Source organism: Balaenoptera borealis (assembly GCF_965194805.1).
Source record: "Balaenoptera borealis genome assembly, chromosome: 1".
Lineage (NCBI taxonomy): Eukaryota > Metazoa > Chordata > Mammalia > Artiodactyla > Balaenopteridae > Balaenoptera > Balaenoptera borealis.
The window spans coordinates 89361557-89389167 of NC_138860.1; the positions used below are offsets into that span (position 1 = coordinate 89361557).

General features: G+C 39.0%; 1 protein-coding gene and 1 long non-coding RNA gene across 8 annotated transcripts in view; one reads left to right on the forward strand and one right to left on the reverse strand.

The window, feature by feature from the left end:
* The window catches only part of LOC309617511, a 149434-nt gene extending 132852 nt beyond the window's left edge, over window positions 1-16582 (reverse strand). For 2 of the 4 annotated variants that reach the window (XR_014238013.1, XR_014238014.1), the window contains exons 1-2: window positions 16444-16582; window positions 15864-15927 (exon numbers count right to left, since the gene is read on the reverse strand). This is a non-coding gene — a long non-coding RNA (uncharacterized lncRNA). Of the gene's footprint in view, window positions 1-1572; window positions 7423-12096; window positions 12192-15863; window positions 15928-16443 lie in introns of those variants that run through there. The other 2 variants (XR_014238016.1, XR_014238015.1) reach the window with 2 other exon arrangements.
* A 40-nt stretch (window positions 16583-16622) lies between these two features.
* WARS2 (tryptophanyl tRNA synthetase 2, mitochondrial) overlaps window positions 16623-27611 on the forward strand; it is an 86694-nt gene continuing 75705 nt past the window's right edge. For all 4 annotated transcript variants that reach the window (XM_082369500.1, XM_082369501.1, XM_082369502.1 and 1 more), the window contains exon 1: window positions 16623-16821. In XM_082369500.1, the coding sequence (XP_082225626.1) occupies window positions 16645-16821 (177 nt within the window). In that variant the 5' untranslated portion in view covers window positions 16623-16644. The remainder of the gene's footprint in view (window positions 16822-27611) is intronic.

Genomic DNA, 27611 nt, shown 5'->3' on the forward strand with positions numbered 1-27611 from the left:
CCCTCCCCCAAGTCTTTAAAAATTTTTATGGCATTGACCTTTTTCAACAATCCATGCCAGTATCTTGAAGGATATTCAACAATCCGGATTTGTCTGACTGGTTCCTCAAGTTTGTATACAGGTTGGATATTTTTGGCATGTATCCTACATAGGTGATATACACTTCCCACTATGGCATGGTAGATATACCTAATGTCATTTGTCCCATTGGGGATGATAAGTTTAATCATTTGGTTAAGAGGCATTTGCTGAATTTCTTCATTGTAAAGATATCTTTTTCCCTTTGTAATTAATAAGCAATCTGTGATGTAATATTTTGAGTTGTATGGATACTCTGCTCTCCAATAACAGTTTACCATTGGTGATCTTTTTTTGTCTATTTTAAAAATTGAGATATAACTGACATGCAACATTATATTAGTTTCTGAGGTACACAACAATGATTTGATGTATGTATATATACCGAAATGATCCTCACAATAAGTCTAGTTAACATCCACCATTGATGAGCTTCACCTGATTCAATTACTGCATGGATGGTTGCAAAATGGTAAATTTGTACTTTTATCATCCCTTCTACATAACTTTCCTCCCTCTTCCTGCCTTGCTTTTTTTTAGTATCACTCTGGACATAAGGATTTTTAAAAATTCAATGTTATATTATTATATTAATGTGTTATACGTTATTCTTTGGGATGCTCAAATTGTCTCAACTGTGGCCATTAGCAGTCCCTTCAAGACATCTTCTGTGTCCTTCAGACATGTAATTTTTAGTCTTTGAGCACTCCCTTGATTTCTGGTACTATATATTCTGGGGTTATCTTATGCTTTCTCTGCTCCAAACCTAGACCTGACCATCTGCCCAAGGAGCCTTGTTGTTTTTTGACGAATGGTATTTAGAAACTAAGACCTAATTTCTAGGTGTGCTAGACACAGAGTTCATAATGGTGTCCTCCAATTTCAGGGTTCTTTCTTATCTTTCTTCACTGCATATTTCGAGTTCCCAAGTGTCTCTACACATTTTTTTTCTTGCTCTGTCCTACAATGCAAATAAAATTATTTCAGTACTCCAATACCAGTGCTAACAACAAACCTACTAAGTTCCAGATTTCGTTACAGATCTTTTTTTTTTATAAATTTATTTATTTTTGGCTGTGTTGGGTCTTCGTTTCTGTGCGAGGGCTTTCTCTAGTTGCGGAGAGCGGGCGCCACTCTTCATCACGGTGCGCGGGCCTCTCACTATCGTGGCCTCTCTTGTTGCGGAGCACAGGCTCCGGACGTGCAGGCTCAGTAGTTGTGGCTCACAGGACCAGTTGCTCCGCGGCATGTGGGATCTTCCCAGACCAGGCCTCGAACCCATGTCCCCTGCATTGGCAGGCGGATTCTCAACCACTGCACCACAGGGAAGCCCCGTTACAGATCTTTTGATCTTTAGACTGCATCCCATTCAGGTTACTGTGTTCAAAAGTTACCTTAATTCTTTTTAGCTGCATTGTTATGTTTATCAACTTGATAAACAGGTTTATTTTTTTCTGATTGTATTCAATTTTAGGGTTAACTTCTTTCAGTCTTTTCTTTTTTTTATAATCTTGATTGGAGTACAGTTGTTTTACAATGTTGTGTTAGCTTCCACTGCACAACAAAATGAATCAGCCATACACATACAGATGTCCCCTCCATTTTGGACTTCCCTCCCACTTAGGTTACTACAGTGCATTAGGTAGAGTTCCCTGTGCTATACAGTATGTTCCCATCAGTTGTCTATTTTATACATAGTATCGATAATGTATAGGTGTCAATCCCAGTCTCCCAATTCCTCCCACCCCTCCCCCTTCCCCTCCCTGGTATCCATACATCTATTCTCTACATTTGTGTCTCTATTTCTGCCTTGCAAATAAGACTTTCAATCTTTTCAAATTGATTTATTTTTGAATTTGTAAAACACCAATGTAATTCAAAAATTCAAACTACGTGAAATATATACTCAGGGACATCACACTCCCCATCCCTATCTTATTGAGCTCACTACCTACCCCTTACCCTGTATCAAGTACCACTGCCATTTTAAAAAATCTTTCCTCCGTGTCTATTCTGTGCAAAAATAAGCAAATACACATATTTTTATTTCTCCTTTCTTCTAACACAAAACATAATATACTACATATACTCAGTTGCACTTTGTTTTTTTCGTTCATTTCACTTAAGAGTATATCCTGGAAATCCCTTCATACCAGTTCACAGAGGTCTTCCTCACTGTCCTTTATGGCTGTATCATACTCCATTGTATGGATATACCATAGCTTACCAGTCTCTTGTGGAAGGAAATTATGACATTTCCTTTTTTTTTTTTGCTATCATAAATATGATCATAATGAATAATTTTAATTCTATATTGTTTTTTTTTTGTGGCAGTGTATCTCCAGAGTATACATCCAAGAGTGTATCAGTTTGCTGGGCTGCCATAAAAAAATACTACAGACGAGGTAGCTTAAACAACAGAAATTAATTTTTTCCCAGTTCTGGAGGCTAGAAATCCAACATCAAGGTTTCCATAAGTTTGGTTTCTTCTGAGGCCTCTCTCCTTGGCTTGCAGATAGCCACTTTCTTGCTGTGTGCTCACGTGGTCTTTCCTCTTTCTGTTTGTTGTCTGTGTCCTAATCTCCTCTTCTTACAAAGATACCAGTTGTATCGGATTGGGGTGCACCTGTATAACCTCATTCTGCCTTAATTACCTCTTTAAAGGTCCTTTCTGCAAATACCGTCACATTCTGAAGTACTGGGAGTAAGAACGTTACTATATGAATTTGGGAGGGGACACTATTTGGCCCAAAATCAAGACTAAATGCTAGGTACTGTTAAATTCCACTTCATTGGTTTATACAATTTTGTACTACCACCAGTAATCAAGCACTTATTTTTAAATTTCTTAAAATACAGCTGAAAGAACTATTGCTTAGCAGTAGCCACACTAAAAATTTTTCCTTTCATACTGAAGGTTATAATTTTATTCCAGCTATTCTAGCTTTCCTTGCCTAGGAAAATCAAGTTTAATTTCTACAAATTCCATGTTATTTTCTTATTTACCAATTGCATATGAGATACTTGATGTTGTAGAAGTATCTTTTGCAGAAGAGATTGGGCTTTAAATTGTTATGACTCAGATATTTTACCCTGAATCTGGATACTGTTTTACAAAGAATTCTTGCCCTGAAAAAAAAACTCTTCTACTACAGTAATGATTCTGAGAGTGGGACATGTGGATTTTCTAAACTAAAGAAAATTTGTAAAGCTGGGGATAGATCCAAGTTTTCCAGTCTATGTGAGGAAAAGAGGAACTGAGCAGACTCTATTCCCAAAGAACTTAAAATGAGAAACATAGATTGTATTGTCCCTAGGCTTGTCCTTTGCATTATAGGTGTAGCTTGTAAAAATAAGCCCTCATTCCAGGGATTATGACCTCATGGGAAGATAGTAACATTGCAAGAGATTTACAGCTATCTCTGGGCTACTACATCTTGGTACCACAGAGTTACCTCCTCTAGTTCTCACAGGTGAGTAGCCTATAAGGTGTATTCCCTTCCCCTCCATCAGCCTGCCCGTATCAAACAGAACTCTGCCTCTGACTGCTCCCTCCCATGGTCTTCTTTTGAGAATGGTCTCATATTCTGGGCTTTACTTTACAAGTGAAATTTTATCACCAAACAGTTACAACCAAATGTTCTGAATCTTTAATCTTTTTTAATTACAAAAGAAAACATCATCACTGTATCAAATTTACATAGCACAGATGTCTATGAAAGCAAAAAGTAAAAGTCCTTTCTTGTAACCCCAGATGTAACCTATGGCAGTGTTTATATGTTGTTATTTATAAAAACAAATTTCTAGTGATGAGAGCAGGTGGGAAACGCACTCTCGTGCACTGTTGCTGAGTGTAGACATAGGTTAACATCTTTGGAGATAAATGAGGAGATAGTTTTCAAGATGCAAATACACATAATCTCAGAATTAGTCATTTCACTTTTGGAAATTAACCCTGTAGATATTAGATTTATTTTGTCATGTGTACAAATACTTATTTACAAAAGTGTTCACTGAAGCAATGTTTGCAATAGTAATGATCTAAAAGCAATCCAAATGTCTACCAAAAAGAGATGGTATAAACAAATAATGATACTCTAATGGAATACTATGAAGCATATCATTTTCTTTAAAACTGAGTTATAAACGTTTACTGATATGTTTAGATGCTCATGACACAATAAGGGAAAAAATGAAGTTGTAGAGCTTGTAGGGAAGGAAAGCATGCGGGTTTTGTGACATCTCTGTCATATGCACAGAATTCTTCCGGAAGGATGCATAACAAATGGCTAACAGTTCTTCTTTGGGCAGCAGGATTCAGGATCTGGGATAGGATATTGGAGAAGAGAATTTTTACTTCTTGTTTTGTATTTTTCTTACAATTTGAATTATTTTTGTTTACCATGTGCATGCATTCCTTTTAAAATTGAAAAAAAAAGATATTTTCAAGAAGCCATTTCCATGTTCTTGTGCATGACTCTTACCCACAGTTCTCTGTTAAGTAGATCATGATGCATTTGTTTCTCACTGTTCCCTGAAAGTTTTCTTTTTTCTACATCTTTCCTTTTCAGTAGCCATTCTACATAATGAAAGAAAATGGCTGAGTTTTGTCTAAATTATAATAGGACTGGAAGGGAAAAGAAAAGCAAGTTGGGCTTTGTCTCATGTAATTTTTTTGTGTTATAATAAAACATCTAAACTCCCAGGCAACACACCAAGATAAGCTTAAGCAAAAAGTAAAAAAGAGCAAGAAATCTGAGGTGGAGAGCTTGGGATGGAGATGCACAGAATGTCTGCCTCCCCGACCATGATTCTAACATTCCTAATTGTTTGCTATATGTTTACTGTCTATACCCTGCAGACCAGGAAACAGTTTTCTCACACCAAAAATTACATTACAATTGTAAAATATGCTTAGTTATTTTGTTATTGGAGAAGATTTGACGATTATTTATTTGAGAAAGATTAAGAATTACTAGAACTCACTAGAATAAGGCTTTATGAAATAATATCTGACCATCTTGGACCTATAAGATTTTTTACAGCCACACAGAAAGATAAATATTGGTTAACCCGCACACTAGCCAAGGTGAAAATCGGACAGCACTGGACACAGGACCATCAGCATCTTATTCTGAGAACTCACAGCTGTATTTCAGAGCTGAACCATACGACGGTTGGCCATGTCATTCCACAGTACTGACATCTTCTAAAAGTACTGGATGGCATATGTAAATTAAAATAAAATGAATATTTAATTTCATTTTTAGAATATTTAAAAGTATTTTGCAATTCCCCTGGAGAACTGCAGGCTCTCTGGACTGTTGCAAAGCCAGGGCCAGCGATCCCTGCCAGGGAAGACAACTGGCGCCAGCTGCTTCTGAGAAGTCAGGGATGGTATGAAATGGCACCAAGATGTGTCACTGTCACTTGTTTGATTGGAATTTAAAAAAACGAATCAAGCAGTTGACCTCTCCAAGTAGGTACCTGAACAGCATTATTGTTCAAAGATTTCTTGAAAGCCTGCATAGCCAATTCAGTGAAAGCCATGCCTAAGCGCTTCCCCCACCATCCCTGACCAATTCCAGCAATGGAAAACCATCTGCATCCTGACTAAGCCCAGAACAATTGAATTCTCTGTGCAAAAAGTAACCATTCCTCCCACCATTCCTGTATCCCATCCAAACACTGATGTCTGCTTCAGTCTGCAAGGGACTGAGGGCATAGGCAGTTTCTGCTTTAGTTGTGTGAAAACATAAACTAACATCTGTAACCCACTTTAGAGTTTTCAAAGCATTTTTCCCTCATATATCCTGTGTTTCTTCTTTACACACAGCCACAAGTTAGAGGGCAATTAAAATATAATTTTTATTATGTACGCAACCTACATTCCCTCCTCAGCCTCTCAAATCAGGTTGAAGATGTCACTGGTGAATATTAATTTGAAAATTGTGGGAACATTTTTGTTTTCTTAGAAATAATAAATTAAAATTGAAAATGATTTTTCAGCCTTCCAAAATGAGAGTTTGACTTCAGATGTTTCAAAATTTGCCCAAACTAGTACCTACACTGTTTTACAGTATTCAGTGCAATTAAGCAATTATTTATTGAGCGCTCCCTGTGTGCAGGGCACGTGCCATACAACCTCAGGCAAGACTGGTGGCTGCTCTAGAAGGATCTTAGGAGTCCTTAGGAGAACACAGACAGTCATGGGATTGGGCTAGGGTATGAGAGACTCTATAAAATATGGGCGCACATGGTGCTGAAGGGAGCACCAGGAGGGGTGCTAACCCCATCTTGGGAGAAAAACATGTCTCGTGTGCCTTTACAACAGATAGCCACCACATCTTCACAGTATGTTAAGGAGAAACATACTGTTTGGATTATGGAAAGTGGTGTGAAAGCATCTTGTTTGGGGAAAGCAAATGAAAACATGCATATTTCCCCCTTGGCTTTGTCCACGTTCATCATGTTTTCTTCCAAGTCCCTCCCTTATCTCACCATGAGCTGTGACTCCTCTTGAGCTGTACAGGGTGCTGGCTCTAAACAGATTCATGGGAAAGGGCCTGAAAATGCCTGTGTCATGCCAGGGACCAGTGAAGGGACTAGGCAGGGACAGCAGGACAGCGGGGAGAAGGCATCCACAAAACAGCTGGCTCTGGTTAGCAAAACACCCGAGGCCAGGGATAGGCAAACCTTGATAAGGATCAGACTACTCAACTGAGATATTACTTTTGGGATTCTCTACTCACCACCCCTCCACCGCAACGCTGTCCTCCAGGCAGGGTTAGATTCCCCCCTCTGGGCCTCCACCGAAACCCTGCTTCCCTCCCTGGTGACATTTGCTTGAGGTGGGGCAATCTGATTCTCTGTTCATTTGTCACCCCTATAAAACTGTAAGTGTGTGTAGTTCAAGACTTTTCTTTTATCTCCAGTATCTACCACAGTGTGTGGCTCAGAGTATCTCTCAGAAAATATTTGTTTCTATCTTTTAAGTTAAAAAACACTAGAAATCCCCAAAGTAAAATTCCATGGCTTAAAAAACACAACGTAGAGATGTAAAAGTTACCCTTTCATATCCTTCCTTTTTCTTTTGCTAAAACAGATCTATCAATATATATAGTAAATACTGGTTGAGTGAATTAATAAATGAGTGAATAAATAAATCTAATAGAGTTGAAGAGGCTGAGGGAAGGAATGTCAGAAGTTAAGCCAGCAATCCGAAGGATCTCCCCATCTCAAGATCCTTAACTTCATCACATCTGCAAAGTCCCTTTTGCCATATGTTTCTGGGCTTTAGGATGTAGACATCTCTGGAGCCCATTATTCTGTCTACCATAGAGTCTGTGGAACAGAGAGACAGAAGATCTAAGTCTTACTAAGTCCAGACTCTCCTTCTAAGGAGCACTTTGACTTCATTCACTTTCTTTCTTTGGATCTTAGTTTCCTAATCCACAAACTGGACAAATTCATTTAGCCAGTATGTTATTAGTCATGCACTTTCTAAATTTTAGATACAGAATAAAACAGACAAAAGTCCCTGCTTTTATGATGCTTACATTCTAGAGAATGAGAAAGTAAATTAAGTAAAATATGTTAGATGGTGATAAGCATTGAGGGCTGGTGAGGAGACCAGAGTGTCCAGAGCAGAGCAAGGTAAAAGGAAGGCAATAGGCAAAGAAGTCAGAAAGGGAGGCTGGGATGGAGAATACAGATCATCTGGGCCTTATAGGTCTTGGTAAGGACTTGGGAAGCCACTGGAGGGTTTGAGCAGAGGAGTGACCATGATTTACAATAACACACATTTTAATGGGTTGCTCTGGCTGCTGGTTGAGAATAAACTGAAAGGGACAAGAATGGATGCAGGGAGACGTGCTAATACCTTATTCCCCTATCTTCACTCCTCTGTACGCCTTTCTATTTGCATATCCGTGCTTCCTTCACGCATGTAGTTACCCCTCTTAAGAGCATCCTGCTCCTCTTTCCAATTTGAAATTCCATTCACCAGCCAGTTCAGTGCTCATCTCAGAGCTGCCGGGGCACTTGGGGAACTTGGTATCTTTGGGTGAGGAAAGTGGGGCAAATACCCTTAGGGAGCCTGTCCAAGGTCATCCAAATAGTAAATAGTGGACCCGGGACTGTCCCTAAAGTGTGATTTGAAGGAAATTAAAAGATCTTCTTGCTATAAAGACATTTTCCCTGTAAGAGTTTGTGTTTGCAGTTTCCCTCATTAAATTGTGATCTGGAAGAGCACAGATAGTATCTTATTCGGCTTTGTGTACTTAGCGCTTAGCATGGTGGCTGGCATGGGACAGACACCCAGTAAGTTTTTGCCAGATGAGTAAATAACAGAATGTCAAGCCCTGAAGAGTGTGTGTTATTAGCATCATGTTGTCAAACTTCACCCCACCGCCTCCTGGTGTTGAGTGTCAGACAAATGGAAATGTCTAAGAATCTATGAGACCTAGGCTGAGTGTTCCAGGAAAAGAGACTTATTATTTATCAAACGGAGCTGCAACAGGATTGGAGAGGGATCCTCCTAACACAGTAAAGATCAGAGCCAGAGACCCCCTTCTTTACCTTCCTTCCTTGATTCCCTAGTGGTTCTAAGAGAAGAGGGATAAAATAAGTTCTAAAGGGGTGTTATTCTTTGAGGAGGAACCACAGTCCTATTTTGTGTGACTTGTGCCCTAGGCATGTGGATTTTGTTTTTATTTAGGTGACTACAGTGACAATAGAATTGGCAGGTGTAGCCGGGGCTGGTGTGGGAGCTGTGCATGTCGACCAGAAGGGATGTTCCAAGAAGTGCATCCTTGCTCTGTCAGGGGCTTTGTGGACTCATATTGAGTGATCTGGTTGCCATTTTTTAGAAACTGGGGGACCTGAGTTTACACTACCATGTCCATGCTCTAGAATGGCACCTATACTACTGTATTTTAGCAAGTTTATAAGAAATCTTCCCTGCAATACTCAAGCTTTGCCATGGTGGAATCCATGTCTTTATCCTCCATGGATCCCCAGTACCTAAGACAGTCTCTGGTTAACAGTAGATGGTCAATAAGTGTGGGAAGAAGGTAGGAAGGAAGGGTGGGAGAGAGGCAGGGAAAAATGCTGGCTTTCCAAGTCCTTTGTCTCTGAGGTTTCAGAGTGGGAACTGGGAAACTAGAGCCAAGAAAAGAAGGTGGTACATGTGACAACATAGAAGAAGCATCACATGGTACCTGTAGTGACAAAAAGATTACATTTTTAGTCCTTCAGTTTTATGGGCATGCAGTAAGCATACGTTAAATGATTTTTGAATGAGTGAATAGTATGAATCAATAAAAGTAATGGCACATTTGCTGGACAACTTTTACAGTTAAATGATCTCCCATCTTCTCCAGTTCTTACTCTGCCTCTAGGTTCTTTCCCTGGCACCAGCTTCCAAACACCACCTCCCCCTACTCCAATGCATGTGATATTATCAGAAGACTCGTTTTTCCACCTTTGTTTTGGATTTATTATCTAATGATTTTCTCACTAACAACACTCTTCAAGTTAGTCACAGTTTGGTTCGATTCCTCCAACACGCTACTCAAGACACAGTTTCTGGATCTTTCACAGATTTATAATGAAATGATTAAGGAGTCATTGAGGTCCCAGTGGGACCATCTGTAAAATGTGAAGATAGTTCAGCCTATCAGCCTGTAGATGTATTTCCAAAGCACTGGGAGATCTTTGGGTTAAACATGTAACACCTGCATGAGTGTAAGCTTATATAGTTGAGGGCAGGAAGGAACCTTGAACATCATCTGCTTCAACCACTCCCATTTTTTCAGATAAAAAGCAAGCTGAGAGGTTAAGGACTTTTCAATGACACTTTGCAAGTTATGGCAGAGCTGGGACTGGGAATAAAGTTCAGTACACCCATTGCCTCCTGGGACACAATCTCTTCTCACACAATCTTTCCTCTTTTGCTTCCGGTTGCTTCAACCCTCCTGACGCAAGTTTATCCTCTGAGATGCGAAACTGATAGGGACAAATCCTTAAAAAGAGATGCCAGCAAACAGAGAACTTGATGATAAATAGGGAGATGATGCAAGCACAAGGACTGAATCCAGAAATAAATCATATCTTCACATAGTGTTTACTGAAATTGCATTTTGAATAATTTCCATAGAAATTATTTTACCCACCACAGGAATGTTACTCCCTCCCACAGGGATCTGACCAAACAGAAAGAGAAGCAGAAGGGAAGAAGAGCAGTAATTTAGATTTATATATAAAACATTAGTCAGAACCTAAGTAATAAGCCTCAACTAATCAGAATATTTTATGCATTCTGCCTGTTAGTGGAAAAAGCAAACCACAAGAAAGCAAGCATATATCAGAGATTTAAAAAATGCTTCTAGGGCTTATTTTAGGCTTTACATTTTTTTCCTAATTCCCTGCACTATCTTTAAAATATCCCACTGCACACCTCCTTCTCCTCACGTGTTCATTTGTTCATTTAATCAATCTGCCAATATTTACTGAGCCCTTTTCTGACGTCCCAAGTACTCTGCTAACTTAGAGATGAAAACATGGTTTTCCATCAAGTTTAATGCCTGCTTAAAAGTTATCCTAAAAAAAAAAAAAAAGTTATCCTAAGAAGACTGGGAGTTTTTTCACTTTTTTTTTTTTACAGTTATATTTCTAGTTCTATAAATGGATAGTTCTGTACTGAATATTTCCATATGGGCCGTCCAGATGCACTGTGTACCATTCTGCAATCTGTCGTGTACTTCTTGGGGAGTAGGGGTAAGGACTGACCTTTATGGAGCAGATAAATCATGTTCCTTTGCCCTGGAGTTCAGCAAATGAGAGGAACCAACAGGTCAGGAGATCAGAGTGTGGGAGGAGAGACAGGCAGGGCTATTCCCATTCCCCACACCTGCCAAGCTGTGGATGGACAGTGGCTACATTCCTCTCCTAAAGATGACAGCATCTGTTAGGTAACCCTTCCTAAAACTCTTGGATTAGCAGCTGTCCTATAAATCATTGTGATTGACAATTACAAAATAATGAGTATATTTCTGAGAAACAACAAAAAGCAGTATAGTTGGGAGCTAAGCAAACTGCTACCTAAAGTAGCTACAGAGGATGAAAACAGGTCAAGATACTCTTCCCCCCTACCCTTTGAAAAGTGATCTTCGAAAAGCCACTTCATGTTCACAGTTGGGTGAGAAAAGGTTCATATTCTCTGTTTTTCATAAACCTAACCCTGCCATGCCAGGATGACATGTAGGCCCAATTTTATTCGGTTGAGAGTAGCTGCCTGGGGCACAGTCTTGAAAAAATTGTGAGGCCTGTTCTCAATCTCTGTATGCCAGTATCTGCCAGGGACATCGGTCAGGGCATATGCTTGAAATATGGCTCCTGACTGTAATACCTATCTCTGTACTTCTAAATGAGTCTGATTTGGGACAATTAGATTCTGGGACAGAAACTAGTTTCTAGAATCACAAGAGTTATAATTTATGTCATTTAGCCCTCCTACTTTTTATTCATTTTACATAAGGAAAAGAGGCACATGAAGATTAAACGGTTCACTGAGATCAGTAATGGAACCACCATACAAATTTTCTCCAAATTCATGCTCAGTTCTACTTATTAAGGACAAAAAGTGAAAAACAATAATCGCTGACTGCAACTGTCAGTTGAGTTTTGGAAAGTCCAACAGAATCTAACTGGTTAGAGATGGGATTTGACAGAGACAGTGAGGGTAACACCCTCCCTGTTTTCAGAGAGATTTAAGGTATCTTTTGGTGTTGTTTTTAGAAAGATCAAGACCTAAGGATTATGTCTGACTTTCAGTGGTCACAGCTAGGATCCTAGAATCACACCAGACAGGTACAGAGTGGGCAGGAATCTGATGTAGTTTGATTACATAGACAAAATAGAAAAGAGCTTATCTAAAGACACTCCAGGAAGCTTTTTGGAGACCTTGCTATAGTTCTTTTTGTAAAACATAAATCCAGAAGAGGGAAGCCTACTCACCCTAGTTTTGAAGTAGCTGAGAGGAAAGGGTGGTAATTTAAAAATAGAATGAGTGTGCAGATAACATATGGATCTTGTCTTTAGGGCCATACCACCTGGAAAAGATATGGCATGCAAAGAGAGATAACAAAGTAAGATGTTCCTTCAAAACTTTAATTTGCTCATTGCTAAGCTCCATTTCCTCCATGGAACATATGTCCTAAGACTGCGGGTGAACAGTGGGGATGGGGAACATTGAAAACAATCTCTTACATCCCTCCAAAATTAGGCTCTCCATTCTAGATCCATACTTAAATAAGGCAGCAATTCTCTCTCTTCTTTGAAGATCTGTATTCTATTGTTGAAAAGCAGTTTGAAAAAGAGTATGGAGAGAAAACATGAAAAATGAACAGGAATCCCAGGGCCTGCAACACCCCCATATAATCAGTCTTCTTCCTAGTACTGCACACGAAGGATTCTACAAGTAATGGAGTCAGTTGTCTGAAGATCAATAACTGTAAATTATTCACTTATGTCTGCTCTGGCTCTCCCCATCCTCACCACCTTCTCCTAACCCTGATCAAAATGTCTTCATTGTCGTGGAGTAGGAAAGAGTCCTTAAGGTAAGAAGGTGAATCTAGAAAAGACTATGGTCTTGGCCCTTAATTTTAAGAAAAAGGTACTCCGAGAAATATTCTACTTTGCTATCCACATCACCCAGCCTCTCCCTTGATTTTACTTTTTTACCTTCCAGGAAAAAAGTGATAGTAATGTCACCCTTCAAGCACCTAAGTAGCCTTCCCAAAGACCAGATAAGCCTCCTGATTACTACCCTCATGCAAAGAAGATGCTACAATTTGCACTTCCCCAAAAATTACTAGGGAAAAACAGCATCTTTTAATGTTAGGGGTGGAGAGATGAGAGCATCACTCCTTTAAAACTCAGCCATTTAGTTGCTCTGAATTTGAAGCATGACAAGGATGTGCCCTTAGGTGAAACTGTTCCTTGCTTGGACCAGCCCCAGCCTTAGCTCCTTCTGCTTTACAGTGGTGTCACTTAAAGTAGAGCACTCATCTGGAGATCAAAGTTCTTCCTATTCCTGCTCTTATTTGTTGTGTGATTTTTCATTAAGGTACTTAATATCTCTGGACCAGTGTCACCAAATATAAAATGAGGGGTAGAACTAGAATTAAGCCAAAGGTGTAAAAGAACAATCTCCAAATCATTATTATTGTTTCCCATGTATTTTAGTGACTCTTGGAAACTATCTCACTCTAAGGGAGACTCTGCCTCAGTTTGATTTAGGTCACAATGAGTCCAGCATAAGACAGTATGGCCAGAGAACTGTGGCTGTACCCCAGATTATGAAGCAAAAGGTTTGCCTTCATTGTGGAATCTCTCCCTCTGTATTTGAAAAACATATTCAATATAAATGAAAGGTCAGAGGTCAGTGGATTGTGCTTCAAGTAAGTTTTGAACATAGATGCCATCTAGTCTTTGCATTCTGCAAAATTCTTCTTTAAGTGAATAAATGTGTAGGGTAACTCTCCATTACCTTGATCAGCATCTAATACCAACCTGACACTTCGAATTAAATTAGAGAAACAAAATTGGATACTTTGAGACTGGAGGGCTGATTATACTACCAGAGCTAAGAGTGGATTTAAACTCTTTCCTTATCCCATTTAAATCTAACTAGATATAAACTCTCCATTACTGAGGAACAGAGGTGTGTCTGCAGAGGTGGAGGTTCCCCTTGATGTTCTTGGTCAAGGAAACCTAATCCTTTCTTCTGACACACATGGTTGCAATAGAAAGCGTTCCCCAACTGCCAGTCTGGTTTTAATCTATTGTTTCAAGTAAGATGGGATTTTCAGGGAATGTTAAGGAAAGAGCAAAATTACTAGAACTTACTATAAGATAAAAGTGTTGATGAGAAATCAAATTTTAAACAAGTGTTCAAAATTCTAAGCATGAACATATGTAGACATACAGTGCATGCTACAAGTATACAAAAATAAAAGGTTTTAATTGTAAGTATATCTAAAGTCTGCTTTCAGTACATTTATATCTCATTTTACTAAAGCTCTTTGGCTTACCAGATGATAGCCATGGTAAAATATTGCCAATAAATACAGTGGTGCTTCATTTAAACAACACTGTTGGACAATGAAATATTCCATAAGTGAACTTCCCATGTAATCAAACTAACCCTGCATTATACAAACCTTTAAAATGTTAACCATTTTATATGGAAACTTCTCAAAAGTTACAACTTTTTCTTTAAAAGGTACACTGAAGAACATCTTTTCCTGAAGATTCAGGATTAACATTTACAATACTCATTAAAATATGCTGAACATACTGCACTTCTTAGAAGAGCAGAAGATGGTGAGCTTAGATGATGGTGAGCTTTTTCGTGATACTTTTGCCAACACCAAAAGGTTTCAGACCGCCATTGTAAGAAAGTGCAAAAGCAGACAAAACTAGCTTGCTTTTAATAGGTCTAGTGTCTTTTCTGCTGTCAGCTGTCCCTTCTGGCTAAAAGCATACCAATCTGTCAATTAATTGCTTACTTTGTCAAAATAAAATTTAGATTTAAAAGATGTGCCTACTTTGTGCAAGGTACTATACTAGGTGCTAGGGAAATGTAAGAAACGCAAAAGAAATCATCATGCTGGCTGAATGACACTCAAGAGTCACCAGGTCACCACTGTGGTGGGAAACACAATTTATTCTAAGTTTGAAAATAACTTTTTTTTTTGAAGTACAGTTGATTTACAATGTTGTGTTAGTTCCAGGTGTACAGCAAAGTGATTCAGTGTTATACATATATATATACACACTTTTTCAGATTTTTTCCCTTATAGGTTATTAAAAAATATTGAGTATAGTTCCCTGTGCTATACAGTAGGTCCCTGTGAAAATAACTTACTTCTAAAAATATAGATATTGAAGTGATTACACACAGCTGTCCTGATATACCTTCTTCAATGGGAGTGTCTTGGAAATATCTCCCATGAAAACATCAGTCATGTGAGTCTTCGGAGATAAAAGACTAAACTTACTGCTTGAGGAAATAAAGTGGGCAGGCCCTGTGACAGCTTTCTGCTGAAACCCTCATATTATTGCTAGGCTTTATCTTATAATCCAGGTGGCTGAGGATGTCAGAAGTCTAATCTTGCTAATTCCTAGGGTCATCAAATCTAATTAATATATCTGTAAAAAACTGTATTTTAATGCTTTGCTGTATATATGAGTACAAAACATTTAGGCATTTATAAAACTGCATGTTTACAAGAGATACCTTGTATCTTTATAAAGATCAATCATCACTTCCACTGGCAAGGTCTCTTTCCTGGATTTCAATAATACCTCATTTTGGGGGCTTTTAAACATTATTTGGCTACTCCTTTCAATTTCCATCATCCGACTATTTTTATTCCACAAACTCTACCTTGTAGTCTCAAAGATTTCCTTGGATTCAGTTACCATCTGCTTTGTAGCTCAGACCTCTCTCCTGAGGTCCAGACTTATCTAATTGGTGTCATATTTGGAAGTATTACAAGCACCTCAAATTTAAAAGAGACAAAACCAAACTGATTAGTTTTGTTGAAGAATGGCATTTGATTTCCTTAGTTTTATTTTTTGTCCTCATTCCTACAATTCCTTCCCTGCTTATTTCTGTATTACATCACTTACGCTTGAACTTCACCAGTACTATGTACCACTCTTAAGAGATTTTTACTGTATGTTTTTAATTGATAAATTGATAAGTTTTGTCTTACCTTGTTAGATTTCAGTTCCATTAAGAGTATCAGCATCCTTACTGCATTTATCTCCTACCTCTCCCTAATGAATAAATACAACAAAACACATAAAGGAATTCTGACGAATCTCTCCCAATTATATTTTTACTGATAGATTTTTGGGTGCACTAACAGAAGTAGGAGTACCATGTTAACTCTTCTCATAATTTAAAGCAAAACTCAAAACAATTTCTTCTATCAAGTGTCATCTTCTTTCTGAAGCCTTCCTTGGACCAGGCTGAAGCACCACAGTCATAACCACCCCACCTCCCCAATCTCGGCATTTGCTTCTTTAACACCTCAAACAGTGCATCATTTATTTATCTGCTACCCCATTAGCCCGTATACAACTTGAAGGCAAGATATGTCTTTCTTTGCACCTTCAGTACCTAGCAGATGGCAGGGTTCAACAAACGTCTGCAGATCCAATGCATTAATGAGGCCACATAGGTCTCAAAAGACCACTTACTGCCCTCTAACAGGATTGGGGAGGTCCCACTCCTAGAGAAACTTCTTAAAAGCTTGCCTCAGGACGGCTAGGATCCGAAAGGCAACTTACTTGACTTTCTTCCAGTTTAAAAAACACTGCTACTAATATCCTCGTAAGAGACTGTCCCTTCACAAAACCTGCGGAAATATTAGGTCTCCAGGGCAAATACTAAAGCCAAGCCCCACCCCGTTCCTGACCCCGCGACCTGCTCAGCGAACGCCGGACTCCCCCAGGCACCAGCACAAAGGCCCGCCCCGAGGGCAAGGGCGCATGCGCAACAAGCAAAAACGCTGCGAAACTGGGACTTCGCCTCTGAGCAGATGTCACTCAAGACTAGACGGCTCCGCCCTTCTCAAGATGGCGCTGCACTCAATGCGGAAGGCGCGTGAGTGCTGGAACTTCCTCCGGGCACTTCATAAAGGACCCGAAGCTGCTCCCGCTCCCCAGGTAACCGAAACTGGCCCTTCTTCCACTAGTTTCCCATCCCGCTAGGTCCTTCTCATCCTTCTTTCCTCCCTCCGTTTGCTTCTCCCTTCCCGCTTCCTCTGGAGAGTACCAAGACCTTCCGTTCCTAAGGTCGATTTGCCTAAGACTGCCTTCCTACTCTGAGCGTGGCGACGTTGCAAGGATTCGCGGTGACGTAACGCGCCTCTGGTGGGAGGAGCGCGCCGCCGCTTACCCACTTAGTCTCAGCCCCTCCCCCTCTGAGCGCCCTGAGAGCGCCGCACCTCCGCTGTTGCCCGGCAACGCGGGAAGCCCAGCAGTGTGTGAAGTTATACGATGCCAGAGGTCCGGTCCCTCCGGCACTGCACACCTTGTCTTGATCCCGTTGCTGCTTTTACTCTCCTTTCCCTAATAGCAAGCCAAGGGTCCAGCGGAGAAATTAGAGATGTTTTGTTAGGAATCGACCCGTTTAAGTAGGTGCACCCTCTTGACGTCCTCCCTCTGGCAGTGCGGTACTCGAGCAAGTGTCAGTGCATATTCCTCTATGATTTCTCCTCATTGCCGCGAAGTAGATCTGTATCTAGGAGGTTCTATGAAGGAATTTCAGCAAGCTGTCAAAGGCGTCGTCCTGTCCTGGCAGCACTCCTGTTACCGTTACTCTGTAGTGTTGAGAGCATTGACACGGCCTTCAACCCGTCCTGTCAGTATTTAGAATTTTACCTTCATAGAAAAAGGGAAAAAAAAAAAAAAAAATATATATATATATACACACACTCTTTCACTTATTCAGATATTTACTTCACCCAGACATTTACTAAACGTCTTCCAAGTGCAATCTCAGTGGTAGGCACTTTGCCATACATCTCTTGGGAGATAGCTCTTGGGAACTAGGGAGATCTTAGAGATTCTGTGACTATTAGGTGATGTCCTGGCATCCTTGCATATTCATTGTCATAATGTGTAAGTGTGAGGAGCATTTTGCATGGTAACTGGTGTATTAGAGAGAGCACTAGACTGAAAGTTAGGAAACTAAAAGTCAAGGGATTTGTCTGCCACTTGCTAGCTGTGTGGCATGACAAGTCAATTTAATCTCGCTGGACTTATTTTCTTTAGCAAAATGGGTGGAGGAAGGGTTGGACTGATTGACAGTGTTCCTTCAAGCTTTGGAAAATCTATGGCTCCATGATTATGAAGCCAAAGTAAAGCAGTGAGATTAATTATGAAAACCAAGATTTAAGTTCAACTTGTTATTTTAATCATCCCATAAATTACTTAACTTTCTGTACCTAAGTGTTCTTCACTGATATGGGCCTCACAAGATTCTTGTAAGGATAGAGGATATTACGCTGGAAAGTTATTTGTCAAAACAACTATTTAAATGTTGTTTGAAATTTCAGGCAGCATTGTTAGGTAAAAATTGATTCAAAATTAGATAAATACATCAAATACTCCTCTCTTTGAAGTTTGAGGTTTGATTCTGCAGAACCAGAATTGGTTGATTATTATATTTATAGCTAATAGTAGCATATTAAAAGCTGTGGATTCAAAGTAACTAAGTCTTACTGTTTTTTTTTATTGGAGTATAATTGCTTTACAATGTTGTGTTAGTTTCTGCTGTAGAACAAAGTGAATCAGCTCTATGTGTATATATATATCCCCTCTGTCTTGAGTCCCCCCCCCCACAAAGTAACTAAGTCTTAGACCCAAACTTCCTCTTGTAACAAACTCAAGAGTTGAGGATGTCATAAGAAATAGAGAATCAAAGAGAAAAGAAAAACAAACTACAGCCCACTAATGCTTGTCCTAGGAAGTTTAGGGCATTAAATCATTATAAATGCTAAAGAATAGAATTCTTAAATCTCTACTACTGTTTCAGTGGCATTTATGAATACAATTATCTTAATCAACTGTTAACCTAGATGGTCTCAAGATGTAGAATTTCCAGAACAGATTAGTGTTTCAAAACCTTTAATTTAGCTTTGAGTAGAATATGAATTAAATGTAAGCAAGAGCACTTCTTAAAGCATAGTTCTACATATAAATTTAAAAAATTTTTTTATTGAAGTATAGTTGATTTACAATGTTGTGTTAGTTTCTGGTGTACAGCAAAGTGATTCAGTTATATATGTATATATATTCTTTTCATATTCTTTTCCCTTATAGATTATTACAAAATATTGAGTATAGTGCCCTGTGCTATACAATAGGACCCTGTTGTTTGTCTATTTTATATATAGTAGTTCGTATCTGCAATCCCAAACTCCTAATTTATCCCTCCCCCACCCCCTATAGTTTTCAGTCATTAAAAATGATGGTTTGAAAGACTAATGCAGTCTTTTGAAAGACCAATTGAGAAAAGATATAAAATTGCATTCATAGTGTAATTATAATATTATATTTGCAAATAAATATTTATATAAATATATGTACAAGAGAAAAAAAGACTGGAAGGAAACAACTATTCTTAACTTTTTTTGTTTCTCTTTGGTTTTCCTAAATAGTGGATTAAAAGTGATTTAAGTTTTCTTCTTTAAGCTTGCTGTATTTTTCACATGTTCTAAGTTGAAGATATATCACTATCAGACCCAGAATAAAGTTTTAAAACATAAATCTTCAGATAAATGTATAGTCATTATATCATCTGTGATATTGTAGCTCTCTGAGAGAGATATTTACTTGTCCCACAGTGCTGTTATTAAAATGGCCTTAGAAAAGTTATTAAAATGGCTTTAGAAAACTAAAAATTTATGGCCATTTTTCTTGTATGTATCTTCTTTTTCTCTTGAAAAGCTTCCTTTGAAGTCAAAGAGATTTTGTGAACAGATGCAGAAATATGTGAAGGAAGAATTGGATCCTTAAACCAGATGCATTAGACATTTTTATGACATCTCATAACCTTTGTAGAAAACAAAAATTATTTTGCAGGGGTAGAAAGAAATGTATATTTATCACATGAGTGATTCTATCAAAAACTAACAAATAGCAGTTTGCTTGTTATTAGTTTTGGCTGCACCAGTTACTCCCTGAGGTGAAAAGCAAAAGTGTATGAGCCACAGCAGTACTTTGCTAGAGTAATACAATTCCTAGGTTGTTTTAATGTTTCCTTAAAAAAGCAAAATCTTGGGTAATAAGCTTGGCATTGGGGACCTTTAGTTATCTCAAGAGCAGGCTTTTGCCCCTCAAGGCTAAATGTAGAATCAAGTTTAAAATAAAAACTAGAGAGAAAACAGAAATAAAAGTATATCAAGGCATGCTCATTATAAGATGTCTACAATTTATATGAAAGTGATTTATTTTGCCAGGTGTTACCTCACAGAAAACCGCTGAAGTCTGACAAGACGAAAGTAGTCACAGAGTCAGAGGAATGAAGATCTGACATGTTATGTTTAAACGATGATGGCGTTAGGTAAATTTAAGCCTGTCATCATTGACCAAACACAGAATCCAGACTTCTTTAAGCACTAACTCATGATTGTATTGTGCAAAGAGTGAAATATTGATGATTAGAAGACTTTTGCAAGAATCTTTGTAATCATTCAGGTGCAGTGTAAAGTGTCCACATTTTTATCACAGTTGGACAACACACTTCATTATTAGCTGTCCCAACCTGGGTTGGTTTGGCCAGTATTAACATACTGTTTCTACTGTTCATGGCTGCTAAATGTAGCCATTCAATGAAGGAATTGTACCTGCAAAAAAATAGGCAATGTATTAAATTTTTTATCTTGTATTTAGTTCTCACAACAAGGCTTTTTTAAAAATTGCTCCCTTTTTTTAGCATTTTTTAAATTTTAAAATAATTTGAGATACACAAAGTTGCAAAGTACAGAGTATTCCTGTATACCCTTCACCAAGCAGCTTCTTCTTGCACAATATAATACAATTATCAAAGCCAAGAAATTAACTTGGGACAATTTCAAATTTCACCAGTTTTTCCACTAGTCTCCTGGTTTATGATGAAATCTGCGAACCCATATTGCATTTAGTTGTCATGTCTCCTCCAGTCTATGGCACTTCCTCAGTCTTTCATGACCTTGGCCTTTTTGAAGAGAATTGGTCAATTATTTTATAGAATGTCTCTCAATTTGGGTTTGTCTGATGTTTTCTCATGATTAGACTGAGGTTATGGATTTTGGCAAGAATACTCCAGTAGAGATATTGTTCATAACAAGGCTTTAAGGCAGGTATTAAGACCTTATTTTAAACATACAGAAAAAAAGTAAAAGACCTTATTTTAAACATACGGGAAAAAAGTAAAAACATGTTTTACTTTTTAGTTAAGTAAAAGCTAATTAATTATGGAATTAGGGTGGTAAAATTTACTGTTGGCATTTCACTCCATGTTTTGCAATTATAATGTGTTATTATAGGTTTCTGTGATCTTAATGGCATTAAACTGGGGTAATGTTCCCAGTGACTTTTCCCTTAGCTTTTCTCTGCCTTGTATTGTTCATCCAACATGCAGCATGAGCTACTCAGCCTGGAAAGCTATCAGGAGCTGCTATGGCCATCTGGGAATTTTACTAGTTGCTAAACCGTGCCGGTTTGATCAGGCTACCTCATCTCTCTGTGCTTTACTTAAATAAGGTTGTTGCGTGGATCCACTCTAAAGCTCCTTTCAGGCTTAGTCTATGAGTCCATTTGTTTAAAATGCTTTTTAGGTTTATTTTCCTTGTGAACTGACTTAGCTCATTCAAAACAATAATATGTCAATTTGGAAATCTCTTTGCGTAGCCGATGGAAACTACTGATGGTAACTGCTAAAAATATAGAGGAGGAACAGTCGATAAATGCTGAGCATTTATGCTAGCAAGTCTTATGGCAGCCACAGCCAGGAAATTATGAAGAGGGTGAGGCTGCTGACCCCCAGATCCTTTCTCAGTATACCTGTTGCATGGCTGCAGGTTACAGAACTGTCCGCGGAGGCTTACGCATATATATAGGATATATATATATTTGTATATTTAAGCCTGTATGCATGCATATCCCTGTGTCTTTCAGAGAAGGAGCTAACATTTAGCTAAGGCTTGTTATGTGCTAAGGCTTCTTGCTATGTACTATACTTGCTTTATCTTATTTACTTCTCACAAAAATCCTGTGAATATTATTCTATCCATTGTATAAAACAGGAAACAAAGGCTCTGAGAGATTATTTAGTAATTATAAATGATTCTGGTAATTTTCCCAAGTCAGAGAGCTAGTAAATGGCAGCGCCAGGATTCACACTCAGCCTTGCCTGTGCTTTTCCCACTCGACCAGTAGTAGTCTCTTATCAAATAAAATCTTATGTGAATCCCTCTTAGATAAAACAGATAAAAGTAGAGCTTTTCTGCTTTAAGGAATAGAAAAGTAGCTACAGCCCTGCTTGCTTGGCCCCTCCCAGCCCCGCCTACCACCTTCCCTCCACATACAACCAGGGGCCACCAAGACGATGCCACACAGTGTTGGACTTCTTAAGATGAAGTTTGAAAAATACTTCAGCTTCCTCAAACATCCTAGTGAGTTTGTTGGCTTAGGACCCCATATGATGGATGGATTTTTTTTAAGGAGCTACTCTGTAAATGAGTAGTTTGGGAGTACTTACTTTGGTATGTATGTATTTTATCAATAAAATGCAACCTTTCTTCGTTTATCTTAAGCTATGAGAGAACTTGAGATAATAGCAATCAGTTTTCTCTCCTTCCTTCCTTCCTTTCTAACTTCTGTCTTTCATTCCAAACACAGCTTACTTCTGCATAGTAGGCTGATGTTTGTACACAAAGATAATGCTATGGACCACTCTGTCACTATTGTGACGAACCTGGCCTCAAGTCTCCTCCCAGAGAGCACTTACTCCAGTTCTGCTCTTGAGTCTGTTTTACCACCACCACCAATCAGGGGTTCAGGAATTTCTCTTCTAGAGACTGCAGCATGAGGCCTAAGCCTTCTTGCTGAATTTCCATGGGAGAAATGTACTCGCTTAGGATAGAAGCTGCTCTGCCTATGTGAGACACTAGAGGCAGAGAGTTAATTTATAGGCACAGAGATGATACATTGACTCCAGCTTGACTGAATTTAACTCTGCTCAGCCATTTACAGTTTTCTCTCTATATCATTTCTTAGCAATACCCTATCTTTTATTCCCAGTCAGAGGCTTAACACTTTTTCTTAACTTCCCTGCTTACTGAACAAAGCAAGGTCATACCTAGGTTCGTACCACCCCATCACCTGACTTCTAATGGTCCTGTAATCATTTACCAAAATTCGTCTACAACTTTCTTTTTTCTTGGCACTCAGCCTTCCTTGCGTTGAACCTACTTCTGGTTGGCTAAGAACTGCCTTGTTTGTTTGTTTTGTTTTATTTTGTTTTTGTTTTATTGGAGTATAGTTGCTTTATAATGTTGTGTTAGTTTCTGCTGTATATATAGCAAAGTGAATCAGCTATACATATACATATATCTCCTCTTTTTTGGATTTCCTTCTCATTTAGGTCACCAAAGAGCACTGAGTAGAGTTCCCTGTGCTCTACAGTAGGTTCTCATCAGTTATCTATTTTATACATAGTAGTGTATACATGTCAATCCCAATCTCCCAACTCATCCCACCCCCCTTCCCCCCATGGTATACATACGTTTGTTCTCTACATCTGTGTCTCTATTTCTGCTTTGCAAATAGGTTCATCTGTACCATTTTTCTAGATCCCACATATATATGTTAATATACGATAATTGTTTTTCTTTTTCTGACTTACTTCACTCTAACAGTCTCTACGTCCATCCATGTCTCTGCAAATGGCACAGTTTCGTTCCTTTTTACGGCTGAGTAATATTCCATTGTATGTATGTACCATATCTTCTTTATCTATTCCTCTGTTGATGGGCATTTAGGAGAACTGCCTTTCTGATTGCCCTTTTGTCTCTTCAAAAGCGCAGTCGAGCTACCCTGATTTCTAACCCACAGAGGTTCTCACAACTTCCACTTTTACATTCCCTGCCCTGTAGGCTGGGACACCAACCTGGGGACAGACAGAGATGTCAGTTTCTCCTTCACATTCCTTTCCTGGTGTTCTGGCTGTGACTCTATAGTGCCAGGCAACTCCACCATGGATGGAGCCCTGAACGACCTTGGGTACGTTGCTTCTTGTTTAAGGTTCTTGGGATAATAGTTGTAGATTTTTCATCAAGGCCTTCAAAAACATAAAATAAAATAACAAATCTCACCTTGTAAAACATTTTCAAGTGGAATCTGTTATTGCCATTAATAATAATATTTTGTTCTAATATAACACTTTGTAGTTTTCAGAATGCTTCACATATTCTCATTTAATCCTGAGGATACAGTGTTTCACTATTTAGCCATCTAAAACTTTTACTCATTGATTAAGTTTTCATTATATCTTCCCATTTTTTTTTTAACCAGTTTTATAGTGATGGTGAATCTAAATAAGTAAATATCAGTATTCTTTAAAGTTTTAGTTCAGTAGATATTATTTTCTTATTTGTACTAAAATTGAATTAACGTTTAATTCATTTTTGGGCCCTGGTCTGATAGGACTGTGATAATTTCAGTTATTACTAAATATGAGGATGACCGGGGGAGATGGTACCAGCACATATTTATAGGATGCTTACCATGTACCAAGCATGGTTTGAAGCACTTGACATGCGTTAGCTTATTTAATCCTAACAACCCAATGAGGTGAGTGTTAATATTAGCCCCATTTTATAGATGAGGATACTGAGAGGTTAAATAACTCACCCAAGGTCACATAGCAAGTATTTAGAGCCAAGATGTAACCCCAGGTAGTCTGATTCCCAACTCTGTGTATTAAGTGTAACAAAATACGTTAAATTCTGAAACAAATTACCCATGTTAATATGCTGATAACTGCCATGCAAACTTTCAAATCTGTTCCATGAAAGCCATTTATATATCTTGCCATGGTGACATGCAGAGTAGAAATTACAAATCATCCTTTGTTGTTGCTGTTCCTACAGTCTTGTTTGGCTCAATGAATTGTGAGAAAGGAGCAAAGCTGCCTTGTAAATTTATCTCCTTGTCTCTGTTTGGCTACTGCCACTAGGATTACCCTGTGTAAAATAAGGGCTTTTAACACATAAGTCCCAAGGTGCGTGCAGGAAGTTGTAATTATACACAGTCTATAGCTAAAAGGTCAACCTGTGCACTGCCTTGCAGGCAGAGGGAAGGTGGTGAGTGCTGAAGCTTACGGATGGCCAGGGGACCACTATCTAGGGTCTAGTTGGGATTTATAGCTAGAGTACTTTCTTCAAAAGTAACAGAGGTGCAAAGTGAGAAGATGGGAAAGATTAAAGTAATTTAGTGTTGTGGGCCATTTCAACAAGGGATAAGTAAGAATTTTATTCTAAAAGATTCTCATTCCAAAAGTTCTTAGAGGAGTCTGTAATTAATTGAGTTAAAGTGAATTATTACCAATTAGTACATTAATTGGGATGCTGTTGAGCCTTTACAATTAGCAACATTGAACACTGAGTTTATTTTATACTCCAGACAAAGGGCTTCTCATGAACATTTCCTATACTCCCATGAACAGAGACTTTGCATGGACCATTCTATTTTATATTCATTCAGCCTCACTCTTACTATATTACTTTGGGCCCCTTTTGGGAAAATAGGAGAATGTAATTGTGAAGGGAAATGGAGCTGTTTACTTAAATCTCTGATTTGGATTCCTGTCCTCCCATGGGGAGAATGGTCTGAGCAGCCAGTTCATAAATTTACTGGAAGAGAGAAGAGCCTCTTGGGCTGGGGGTAAGTGTGTAGCATGAAGGTGGAGTCCCAGGGGAGATGTTAAGGACCAGACTACGTGGAGCCCTTGCCAAATCCGGGGAGAGAGCCAGGTTGGCCCTCCGTGGATACTGGTTACCTGGACATCTTGGTTGTGAAGGGAAGTCCTTCTGTGCAGGCAACGTTGGCTTCTCCCCTGGCTGGCATGTTTCCAGACACCCCCACGCCACCAAGCTGTGAAACTCAGTAACCCAGAGAAGCAAGTGTCTAGAGGATCAACAGTCACATGAACATCATACTTGTCTTTTTTTTTTTAATTTATTTTATTTTATTTATTTATTTATTTTGGCTATGTTGGGTCTTCGTTGCTGCGCGCGGGCTGTCTCTAGTTGCGGTGAGAGGGGGCTACTGTTCGTTGCGGTGTGCAGGCTTCTCATTGCGGTGGCTTCTCTTGTTGCGGAGCATGGGCTCTAGGCACACGGGCTTCAGTAGTTGTGGCATGCGGGCTCAGTAGTTGTGGCACATGGGCTAAATTGCTCCGCGGCATGTGGGATCTTCCCAGACCAGGGCTTGAACCCGTGTCCCCTGCATTGGCAGGCGGGTTCTTAACCACTGCGCCACCAGGGAAGCCCTGTACTTGTCATCCTAAAGTTGACTGACTTCTTACTAAGAGAAAGTGTGGTAGAGCAGAAGGGGCATGGCTTTTGGGATCAGTCAGGCCTGGCTCCACTACATGCTAACTGTGTGATGTCAGGCAAGTTACTCAACCTCACTATGCCTCAGTTTTCTCGTCTGCACAGTATTAATAGTAATACTCCCATGGTAAGAACTTTATGTGGATTCGAGATTCTGCCATATGTATAAAGGCCCTTGGCCAGTGCACAGCACCTAGTGGGTCCTCTGTGCTTGATGATGATTATTTCTTCAATAATATATAATTCTCCTCAGCAGCCTTTCTTTCCTCTACCCTTATCAATCTTAATAACCTTTGATTCCTACCATCCCCACACTATCCTCCCCCCACCCCGCAAAATAAAATCAGTCTGACCAGATTAACCTCCCAAGAGCAGTGTGCTAATTATGTTGTTTCCTTGCTCAGAACCTTTGGGGGCTTCTCATAAAGCTTAGACTCCTTATAACCCCACCTTCAAGACCTTCCACAGCCCAGATCCAAAATACTTCTCTAGGCCATTGCTGTCCTACATGGATCCTTTGCCCTGGAGTTGAGAGAAATTCCAAGTTTGCTCAGAGCTGTTTCCTTTTGCTTCTTTGTTAATGTCACCGTCTCTTCTTGGGAAGACCTTTCTTCCCATTCTAATTTGTCTGTATGCCACCATTCTCTAAAATAAAAAACAAGCAAACAACAAAAACAAAACTCATAGATAGGTTCCAGAAAACTTTGTTCTTAAGCTGGAAATGATTGCTCCCATTTTGAAATTTTACAGGACTTTGTACCTTTCTTATAGAAATTAACAAATCCTGCCTTATATTCTCTCTGTTTATAGACATTTGCTTTAGGACAGGTGGAGAGCCTGGGTTTTTTTTGTTTTGTTTTGTTTTTTGTTTTTGTTTTTGTTTTTTATTTAGACCTTTTGTGAACACTCCAGCAGGAAATAGTTTATGATACATACGTTGTTGCACAGATGCAGCCTCAGGCTGCCACTCGGTAGGCCGACCTCACCAGGGGAATGTTCCTGGAGGCCACCCCCAGTTGTGAAAGATGGAACAGGAAGAATTCTTCCTGTTGAACCCTGCCTATGATAACTAAATGTGAGAGAAAATGAGTTATTACTTAAACCTTTGGCATAATAATTCCTGTAACAGAAAGAGGTCAATAAGTATCTATTGAGTGAATGAATTCAGTGAAAAGTAAATCTAATAAGACATGAGAAAGTTCATACCATTGGCATTTAGCCTATTGTTAATTTAAACCACACACTTTTGTGTATTTTTTTTTTTAAGATTTATTGATTGATTGATTGATTGCTATGTTGGGTCTTCATTTCTGTGCGAGGGCTTTCTCTAGTTGCGGCAAGCGGGGGCCACTC